This window comes from Muscardinus avellanarius (genome assembly GCF_963383645.1).
Source record: "Muscardinus avellanarius genome assembly, chromosome: 10".
Taxonomy (NCBI): Eukaryota; Metazoa; Chordata; class Mammalia; order Rodentia; family Gliridae; genus Muscardinus; species Muscardinus avellanarius.
The window spans coordinates 74,070,011-74,081,072 of NC_137796.1; the positions used below are offsets into that span (position 1 = coordinate 74,070,011).

The 11,062-nt window shown below is 52.2% G+C and overlaps 1 protein-coding gene across 2 annotated transcripts in view; it reads right to left on the minus strand.

Annotated features, from left to right (window-relative positions):
- The window catches only part of RADIL (Rap associating with DIL domain), a gene marked incomplete at both ends in the record, with an annotated part of 64,996 nt that extends 57,706 nt beyond the window's left edge, over positions 1-7,290 (minus strand). Inside the window, one exon of one of the 2 annotated variants that reach the window (XM_080704604.1) lies at positions 6,744-7,290. In XM_080704604.1, the coding sequence (XP_080560730.1) occupies positions 6,744-7,287 (544 nt within the window). The remainder of the gene's footprint in view (positions 1-6,743) is intronic. The other variant, XM_080704603.1, reaches the window with a different exon arrangement.
- Positions 7,291-11,062: the final 3,772 nt, after the last annotated feature.

Here is an 11,062-nt window from a genome sequence, read left to right on the forward strand (position 1 = left end):
ACCCTGTTTCCAAATAAAATATAAAATAATTCTGGGACTGTAGCCCAGAGGCAGAAGGCCCCTGGGATCCATTCCCAGTACCACAAAAAATAAAAAAATAAATTGAAAAAATCAGATTCAGCCGGGCATGGTGGCACAGGCTTGTAATCCCCACACTTGGGAGGCTGAGACAAGAGGATTGCGCAGGTTTGAAGCCAGCCTCGGCTGGTTTAAGAGCCCTTGTTTCCAAATAAAATATAAAATAGGTTTGGGAGCGTAGCCTGGAGGTAGAAGGCCCCTGGATTCCAACCCCAGTACCACCAAAAAAAAAAAAAAAAAAAAAAGATTCAAGCTGGGCATAGTGGCCCACACTTGTAATTCCAGTACTTTGGAGGCTGATGGCAGGTTCACACCCAGCCTCAGCTACTTAGTGAAACCCTGTTTCAAAATAAAGAATAAAGCCGGGCGTGGTGGCGCACTCTTGTAATCCGCGTGCTTGGGAGGCAGAGACAGGAGGATCACATAGGTTCGAAGCCAGCCACGCGTGCTGGCTTAGGAGACCGTTTCCAAATAAAAATATAAAATAGGTCTGGGAGTGTAGGCCGGAGGTACAAGGGCTTCCAGGAACCCCAGTACCACACACACACAAAAAAAAGAATAAAAAAGAGGACTGGGCATGTAGCTCAAAGGTACTGGGGTTCAATCCCCAGTACCACAAAGTATAAATAAAAATAAAAATCAGATTCAAACCAGATTATAGCACATGCCTGTAATCCCAGTTCTTGAGAGGCTGAGAGAGGAAGATTGCAGGTCCATGGCCAGCCTCAGCAACTCAGTGAGGCCCTCTGCAACTTAGTGAGACCCTGTTTCAAAATGAAAAATAAGAGGTTGGTGGATAGCTCAGAGGTAGAATATCCTGGGTTCAATCCCCAGTACCCCTCCACACATACACACACAAAGATTCAGAGCAGAAGGAAAAAAAATTTCAAAAGAAAACTACCACCAGGCAGCTGGAGGACTCTCTGGAATAGAAGCCATGGGACCAGGTTGCCATTCAGAAGCACCAGCTGCTTCGATGTGTGCTCCTGCTGTCCCCAGGGAGCACACATCACTGCCTGTCTAGGTATGACAAGGTAGCACAACAGAGCACAAACTCAAAGCCAGGCCTCAGTGATAACCTAGATATGCCACCACCTGCCACCTCCAACTTAGACTGGCCCGATCCCCGGTTGGCTCTCGGCCACAGTGTGCACTCCTGGGCGGCAGGCCAACTGCAAATCACCTTTCCAAAGAGAACAGGTCCCATTCTGGGGTTTGGGTACAACGTAGAACCTGGGAGCCACAGAGAAGCTTTCTCTTCTCAAGCCTCCAACCCTCCTACACATTGAGTAGATACCACAGCAGATAGTTTTTTAAGTCCAAAGCCCAGTGGCTATTGTCCTGGTATCCCTGGCTTCTGCTTAGCCCACAGGGGTAACCTCAAATCCCAGCAGCCTTAAAAACCCTCTATACTTGCCTCTTTATGAAGAAGACCCAAAGCAACAGAGGTCCCACCCCGCAGGAAGGAACCAATGCCCAGCCTCTGAAGGCCACTCAGCGAGGCCCTGGTGGGCACAAGTTCCAGCTCTGCATGGCGCCTCCTCAAGACGCTGGGCTTCCGGGGGCCCCCATGTCCTGAGAGCAGCCCAGTAAGCGAGGCCACTGCTGGGGCAGGCCTGATGGCTGCAGTCAGGCACGAGGCCACCTGGCCCCAACTGTGAGGTGTGGGGCGGGGCAAGGACAATAAAGCACTCATCTGAGCTGAGTCCAGGCCTCCTGGTCCAAAGCAGCAGCTCCTCCCCAGGGACTCACGGCAATGCAATGCGTGGAGACTTGTGTGGCTGTTACAACCAGGCCAGGGGACTGGAGGCACGGCTAGAGCTCCGCACCCTGCAAGGAGCAGGACGTCTCCCATGGCAAGGCGCTCTTCAGCCTGAAACAGCCATGGGACAAGGAGAAGCCCCTCTAAACACCCTCCCATCAGGAGAAGAGAGAAAGAACAGAGGACTTCCCAAAGCTTGGTGCTGACCTAGTGCCCCCCTGCTCCTCCCAGGGACAAAGTGGGCTAGCCGGAAATGAGTCCCCTCCCCCCACTGTAATGGCCACCCATGTCTTCCTTGCCCCTCCCAGGCCTCCGAAGAAAAACATATGGCCCTGCTGCCATCACTCTCCCCCATGAGCAAGCGTGATTGTCATCTTTATCTCAGTGACAGGACCCAGGGCCCCCTCTGCATGGCACAGCTCTAAATACCTGCCCCCAGGAAGCCAGAAAGAGCTGCTTTCCAAGCCCAGAACACCCCCGCTCCATCACCACCTCCTTCCCATGGCAGAGACCTGATTCTTAGTGTCTGGAAATCGGCGGACACGGGCAGCTCTGGAAGGGCAATGTTGATGGAAAAAAAAAAAAATCCAACATGCCTGAGTGTAATACTATGATGCACAGCAGTGGCCCAAATGATTCATGAGAGCGGGGGCTTTCTTATTTCTGGACCTCTGGGAAGCTTCTGGAGACTCCCACTCCACTTGGTCAGCTGGGAATCCCAGTCAATGGCAGGAGTGAGGCTGCATGTGCAGGAAGCATCAGGAGCCCACTGCCAGCTGCAGCTCAGCTCCAAGCGTGCTCTATGATGTGTGTCCTGACTCTGCTAAATGCTTCTTGCACAACCCGGCGGCCACCCTGCGAGCCGGGGCAATCTTCCACTGCAGGAACAGTAACTGGAATACGATTTTTTTTTTTTTTTCAGTACTGGGGATGGAACCCAGGGACACTGCACCTCCGAGCTACACACCCAGCCCTATTTTTTAGTCTTTTTATTTTTTGAAACAGGGTCTCACTGAGTTGCAAAGGGTCTTGCTAAGTAGCTGAGGCTGTCCAAGAACCGCAATCCCCACGATCTCTGCCTCCCAAATGCTGAGATTACAAGCGTGCGCCACCAGACCCGGCCCAGAATAAGAAAATTTTGAGTGTAGTGTTCAATAACCTGACGCCCAGGATGGCCAGTGTTCATCCACACACGCGCTCATGCATATATACACATCCATTCCATACACACACACACATGTGCACACTCATATACACAAGCAGGCAGGTGGCAGCCTTTGCCCATCACTCTTTGCAGATGAAATTAGGGGAATGGGGACAGCCTCAGCTTTGGTCCTTTAGGGGAAAGAAGGAAGGTCAGGAAGCCCAACACAGTGTACACACCTATGATCTCAGTACTTAGGAGGCTGAGACAGGAGGATCACAGGTTCAAGGCCGGTCAGTACAACTTAGCAAGACCCTATTTCAAAACAAAAAAAAATAAAAGGGCTAAGAGTGTAGCTCGGAGTTAGAATGTCCCTCGGTTCAATCTCCAGTACTAAAAAAATTAGAAAGTTAAATAAAAGAATGAAGGGTAGGCCCTATCTGTCCTTGCTGGGCCCTTGTCTGAACTACCCTGCCCTGCTTATTGACCTTCTGAAAGGCCCTTACATCCTTCTGAAAACTACGGTGTCCACCTCTGTGGAATTAACTTCCCTGCAGCTACTGCAGCCAGAGTGTGACCCAACAACTCGTGGATGGGGCCCACGCTTGGACCACCCTCTGAAGAGAAGCAGGAGGCTGGAGAGGGACAGACCACCACCGGAGGTATGAGTGCCCCTCCCTGGGGGTATGTAAGGCAGGGGACATGGGGGCATGGTCAGGAATGCCAGGAGAAACCACCTCTGCCAGGGAGGAGGGTCAGGTATCTCTCTGATGCTTCCATTTCATGCTGACAGTTGCCAAACTACGACGGCAAATGGCCCCTTGGCTTCCTGCTGCCCACTTACAGTGGCTCGGGGTCTCTTACTCTCAGCTGTCCCTACTGTGGCAGGAGAGAGGGAGCTAGGGATGCTTAGAGCAGCAAAGCAGATCCTTCCCTTCCCATTCTACTTCGCAGAGAGGTGAGAAGGGATTGAAGGGGACTAGGTTGCCTCCAAGCAACAGAAAAGTTGTGTCTGCTTTTTCCCAGGGGAACAACTGAGTGTGAGATGAGTAGGCATGTGTGTGTATATGTGCACCCACGGCAAAGCCCAAAGAAAGCCAAGCTCTGGCCTGCCACCGGGCCGTCCGAGCTGGACTCCAGCATGCTGAGCACGTGCAGGTGGACTGCCTGACTGTAAGCACACTCAGCCTCTCATCCATTTGCACCAGTCCAGGGCCCTACACCAGGCTGGGTAAGCACAATGTCTATAAATGGAAATTCCTGTGCTGGCGGTCCATCTCACGTCCCCCAGCCCTTGCCATTGGTGAGGCTGACGGCATGGCCAGGAGGTTTAGGCTGTGGGGGCCACACTCAAAGAAAGTCAGTCAGGAGGCTGGCCCTGGGGCCTGCTCAGGCAGGTAACATGACCTGCTCTAGCCGGACAAGTGGGTCAGTTGGACCGGCTGGTTCAATGGGCTCTTTATTGGAAAGGTATTAAAAGCCACCAAGGGAAAGCTTCCTTTTGCTCTGACTGGTGTGAAGGAACAGCTCAGAAGGGCAGAGACGCAGGACAAACCTCCCCCTGAACTTGGCCCCGCTGTCCTTACACAGCCAGTGACCACCCATGTGAGCAGGGCAGGCTTCCCGAGGCTCTGCCTCACACATGCCACAGCCCAGCAACCTCGGCAAAAGCGGCCTGGCACAGGTCACCGGCAGTGCACCTGGCCCCTTGGTGGCCCAGTTCCACAGCTCTCTGCTGTCTACTTAGCAGGGGAGCAGAAGAAAAGCCAGAGTCCTTTGTGCACAGCACCAGCTCCATTCTGCCAGCCATCTCTTCCCTTCACAGAGGGGACGAAAGTCCTCTGACTTGTTACAGGGCAGGGTTAGGATGAAAACCAAACCCCAGGAGGCAGTGACCGATGTGGCAGAGGCAAGACCCCGTGCAGACAACAGGTGCTTAACTAACTCAAACCGGCTGGCTTGCTCCTCCTGATCGCCACAAGCCAGCAGTTCTACAGCATCAGTGACAGAGGCTGCTCCCAGTTAGGACAGTCCCGCTGCCAGCCCTCTGCTGCCTGTGTGGATTCACAGCAGCCGCCAGCCATTGTAAAAGGAAGGACACCTCACATCCAAGGTTCCCCGAGCTCCAAGGACAGCATGGTGGCACAGGCTGCTCCACTACCCCCTCTGTGCTCTGGTGTCACCCCTCTCTCTAGATCAGAGAACTGAGTCCAAAAGAGGGAATGTCATTCGACTGAGGCAACAAAGAGAGACCCTGCTACCTAGCACAGGCCCTGGTAACCCCGGAGCTGAGGTCTGAGAGACCCTGGCCTCTGAGCCACCAGCACCACACCTCCTGTCTTCCACACTGGAGCTCAAGTGCAAGGTGGGCTTCATGTGACTCAATGGTCACTGCACCCTGGAGCACACAAGACATCAGTGAGGACTGGAGGTCCCTTCTCAACCCAGAAGATCATGGAATTGAGTGCTGAGTCTCAGTAAGCCATTACACATCCTTATAACATCAGCTAGGTCTGCTATCTCATGCAAAGCAATTTTTTTTTTTTGCAGGAAACTAAAAAATATCAAACATGATCTAAAATACATTTAAGAATTCTTGGGTATTTGAAAAAAGTATTACTGGCCAGGCGTGGTGGCACACGCTTGTAATCCCCGTGCTTGGGAGGCAGAGACAGGAGGATCGCGCAGGTTCAAAGCCAGCCGCGCGCACTGGCTTAGGAGACCCTGTTTCCAAATAAAAATGTAAAAATAGGTCCAGGAGTGTAGCCCGGAGGTAGAAGGGCTTCCAGGAACCCCAGTACCACCAAAAAAAAAAAAAAAAAAAAGAATGAAAAAGTATTATTGTTGTTACACTACTATTATTATTGTTGTTGTTGTTGTTATTATTATAGTAATCGGGATTGAACCCAGGGTCATTCTACCTCTGAACTATATTCCAGCCTTATTATTTTGTTTTGTTTTGTTTAATTTTGAAACAGAGTCTTTTTAAATTACTGTGCACTGACCTCAAACCTACAGTCTGTCTTGGTTCCCCTGTTGAAAAATAATTTTTATGGTGTACATCTATTAAAACAACCAACTTCTTTCCACCAGTTGAATAACAACAGGCACAAAGTAGCAGCCACAGGCTGCGGAGTCTTCAAGTCCGAGGACAGGCAAAGCCGGCCCTGCCTCTGGCACTTCTGGGACAGGATGAGAACCAACTGACTCTAGGCTGAGCTTTCCCCAAGAGTGGCATCCGGCCGCGCAGGCACCCACAAACCCACTGCACAGCCAAATGCAGCCCGCGCGGGGCTGGAGACCACGCCACCCGGCAATGCCCTGGGTTCTGTGACGGCTTCCTTCACTGTCTCATACGACCACCCCTGAGAGTCACACTATGTCCACAGCCCTCTGCAAATGTGTCTCTACCCCTGTATTTCACAAAGTGTACACAGTTCTCTGGGGCTAACAGGCTGGACAATAATCCAATTAAACAGGGTTTGGACTAAAACATTGCAAGAAGATATGAGGAGCCACTATATTATACCGCCAGGCACTGTACAGTCAGGCTGCAATGTCCACAGCACTAAGATTAAGAATGGATTTAAGAGGAAGTCTCCAAAGGTTCATGGCAGGCTCCCTTCACCTCCTCCAGAGCAAACACATCTTCACACATGTCCCTCTGTACGCCCTGCCTGCTCCTTGCCACCCTCTCCCAGTCATCTTTATGTGCTCAGCCCCACCCCTTTTCTAGAACCTTCCCCATCCCTTCCTCACCTGCCGTGGTGGTATCCACATCCTTGGCTGCCAGTTCTTCCACATCTGACCTCTTTCTCAGCTCAAACCTCCGGGATAAACCTTCTCGGGGTTTCCATAATTCCTGGATCAATAGGGGCTTCTCATTATCCCCAAACACCCGGAAACACCGGGCCTGCCACCGCTGCCCAGAGGCCCCGGCCTGGCCCACCACATCACACAGCACGTACTGGCCGGCACACTCGGGGTCCAGAGCATAGCGCTCCAGGGCCTCCTTCACCAGCTCCTGGGCGCTGGAGGTGCCGGTAGCCAGGACGCTCTTGTAGTGGGTGCCTGTGCAGACACTGTCCCCAAACACCTTCAGGACCCCAGGGGCCGAGAGCTGGGTGGAGAGTTCGGCAGGGTCGTCGCTGGCGCCCAGGCTGCAGAAGGCAGAGTCCAGGTCCCGGTACTTGTAGCTGAGGGTCCGGGACAGCATGCTGGACAGCAGCTGGCTCTGTCGCTTCAGCTTGCTCTTGGTGGGTGGAGACATGATGAAGTGAGTCCCATAAAACATGGTGGGCATGTCTTCATGAACAAGGACGGAGGCTTTAGCCAAAGGGCAGGGACAGAGACTGGGTCCTGGGGACAAAGTGAGACAAGTCAGTATGAACCCTCATGAGCTCCAGGAGTCTCACCTTAGTGGACAGAACGGCCACAAGGTGTCCCACTAGCAGACATGTCACCCCTGGCAAGTGTCCAACACAGCACCTGAGCTGTGGACAGGACTACAGCCTGCAGGGCCACAGGGATGAAGCAGGTTTGATGGGCTGAAGGGTCCTTCAAGGAAAACCACTACTTGGAAGCACAATGAGGTCACCAAAGGTGAGACCCGCCCCATGGTAGGGCTCTGACTTCTGGGAAGTGCTGAGCACAGTGCACAAGGGACGGTGACTGGCGGCTGGGTGTGGGACAGGCTCGCCTGTGCAGAGTCTCAGAGGGTTGGCTATGCATCACTCAGGGAAAGCCTGCCATTGGCACCAATGCAGCTAAGGAACACAAAGTCCGGTGTAGTGGCACACACCTGTAATCTCAGTACTTGGAAGGCTGAGACAGGAGGACTGCAGGTTCAAAGCTGGAGAGGGCCTGCTGGCCCTTCCACAACTTGGCAAGACCTTGTTTAAAAATTAAAAATAAGCTGGGTGTGGTGGTACATGCTTATAATCCCAGTACTTGGGAGGCTGAGACAGGAGGATCACAGGTTCACAGCCAGGCTCAGCTACACAGTGACGCCCTTGGCAACTTAGTGAAATCTGCTTCAAAATAAAGACTAAGAAATAGGTAGACTGCTCCTGGGTTCAACCCCCCAATACCACACACATAAAAAAGTCTAAATTAAAAATAAAAAAAAAAAACCAGGCGTGGTGGCACACACTTGTAATCCCAGCATTCGGGAGGCTGAAACCGGAAGATCGCAGTTTGTGAACAGCCTCAGCTACTTAGTGAGGCCCTCCGCAACTTAGTGAGACCTTGTTTCAAAATAAAGAATAAAAAAGAGGGCAGGGGGTATAGCTCGGAGATCAAATGCCCTTGGGCTCCATTTGCAGGCCAGGAAAAAAAATTAAAATAAAAACAGCTGAAGGTGTAGCTTGGAGGTAGAATGCTCCTGGGTTTAATCAGGAAGACAGGAAGGAGGAAAAGAAGGAAGGAAGGAAGGCAGGCAGGCAGGCAGCTTAGGGGAACAGACTTTGCCTTGCTGTAAACTCTGCAAACTCTCCTACCCCACAGCTGGAAGTGTGGAAACTCAGTCACAATAGAAGTAAAGCTGGAAGATGGGCAAGACTGCAGCACATGAAGAGAGAAATAAGAAATCAGACACTGAAGTCTGAGCCCCTAGAAAGCACCGCTCCTGCATGAGCTGGTGGAAGAGACTGGAGCTGGTTTGAAGGAGCACTTCGCTGGGACAGCCGCGTAGGATGTCTACAAGGCCACAAGGGCTCTTCCAGAACCGGTGGAAGCATGCCTGGAATGTGTGCATTCCAGCCACTGCATCCAGCCAGGCCCTCTGCAGCCGGAGAGCTGCAGTCTCTCTGGAAAAGGAGAACACGGCTTGGGAAGCTTTGGTGTGTCGCAGAATCCTAATTCTAATGCCCTTAGTGCCCCGTGGGTTTACAGGAGATTAGTCATCTCGCTCACAAGTCTCAGGGACAGGAGAGCAGAAAGAAGAGACAGAGTTCTCAAGGCTCTTCCACAAGACACAAAAACACAAAAGGTGCCACACATCTCCTGGCAACTGTACTCCAATTCTGCACCCAGGTTCTCACTGAAGACAAAGGCAGATGGACCAGTGAACAGGGAGAAGAGCTGTTTTCTAGAAGACTCTCAAAAGACAAGGAGCTGTGCCGACCAGCCTTCCAAGAACCAAACAGCACAGTCTCAGTGTCCAAAGCTGACACTGAGAATCAGGTTTCTTCTGGCCTGCTGTCCACCTAGGCAGTGGTCTTCTTCCCTGAAGCCTCTCACTGCCACCTGGCTGGCATGAACGAAGCTGAAAAGCTGGCCAACACCATTCAGTTGCCCTTGAGCCAGTGGCCTGCCACCACCAGGCATTCTGGGAGAGCCTGAGCTCTTCCAAGATGCTTCTGACAGCTGCGGACACTGAAAGCTAACATCTGCCCTGTGGAGTGAGTGGCAGGTCCCCTGTTCCTACAACTTACTGCTTCCCATTCACCACTCTGAGGAGTGTGCGGCAGGTCTCATCAAACCCAAGGAAGCCCAGAGCTGGCCCTGGCCTCCTGTCATGAATCCATAACTTAATCTACAACAGAAGGATTTTCCAAAAGTACTCACAACACAGATGTGTGGTCTTGCATCTGCACAGCATGCCGACAGCTTCAAATCACTCCCAAAGCAGTGGGTGGAAGCTGGGTGTGGTGGCACACGCCTGGAGTCCCAATACTTGGGGATGCTGAGACAGGAAGACCGCAGGTTCGAGGCTAGCCTCACAACTTAGTGAGACTCTGTTTCAAAATAAATAAAAAATAAAAATGGCTGGGGACATAGCTCTGAGGTAGAATGCCCCTGGGCTCGATTCCCAGTACAAAAAAAAAAAAAAGATCTCAGCAAAGAGCCCCTCATATCAGCCCTTTCTTACCATCCCTGAGGGGTTCACACTCTGAGAAACTTCCCACACAGGCCTCTTGAAATGCCCTTGCTCAGAAGCCTCAAGACCGGCACACGTTCTCAGAGGACTTAACCCTCACCAGTGGTTGCTTCCTTGGAGGGCAGTAGACAACTCTGGAGAGGCTCCCAGGGTCCCAAGCCCAACCTAAAGTGGGGGGGCAGCACAGCTTCTGTCCCCAGGCAGCCCGTGGCTCAGGAAGCCTCTGCACCTTCAATTTAAACACAATGCCAAAGGACGAAGAAGCCATTCCTAGGCAGGAGAAGAGTCATGAAATAAATATGAGTATTTAGAAAGCCCCCAGATCCCGTGGAAAAGTGAACTGGCATCTTGCACCCAGGGGTGGATAGAGGCTTGGTAAGGTCGGACACTTCTGTAATTCTGCTTTAAAAGAGAAAAAGAGAGGAAGGAAGGAAGGAAATAAATTACAAATGCAGAGCCCCTAGGTCTCCTCCCAGAGCCTGGCAAGTGGGGGCCCTGGAGCTTGAGCTTCAGGAGAGCCCCTCCCTCTCCTCTGGCAGCCTCTTGGGCCAGACTCTAAGACAAAGTTAGGAAAATCATGGGAAAGAAGGAAGACCATGTAATCAGGGAGATGTGACTCACTCCTTTCCAATACTCCTCCTTAGCCCCCACGTTAACCTGGAACCTTATCAGTGTGGGGATGGGAGGGGCCAGAAAGCTTTCCTCTCCTTACGGTCCTGTGGCCACTGCAGAGGGTGCTAGTGACAGTGGCCCCCTGCACACACGCCACCTTCCTTCACAGGATGCAGAGTACAGCCTGTTTGTCCAAACGGGACAGATTCGTTTCTTAAAAGGCCAGAAGGGGTGCAAGGAAATGCTGCGGAGTGGAGCACGCCCCGGGTAACCAGATCTGTTTTTCTGGAAGCATGACCTGCGTTTTCCTTTTCTGCTCAATTCTCGCCTCTGTCACACAAACACTTGGGAAAGCACAGGGCCCAGAGCGCCAGGGTGCAGGACGCTGGCTTTGGCAGCCCTCAGAGAACGTCTGTCTCTTGTTTTCAAGGAAGAGTCCCGTTTCTGATGAAAAGCCAGTCCAAGTCACAGCGGCAGGGGCAGAGACAGAGGTCAGTGCAGTGCTGACATGGGTGGAGGGACGTCTCTCCTTCCAACAGGACAATGTGGAACCCATTATCATTCCACCAGGAGGGAAAACAAGCAG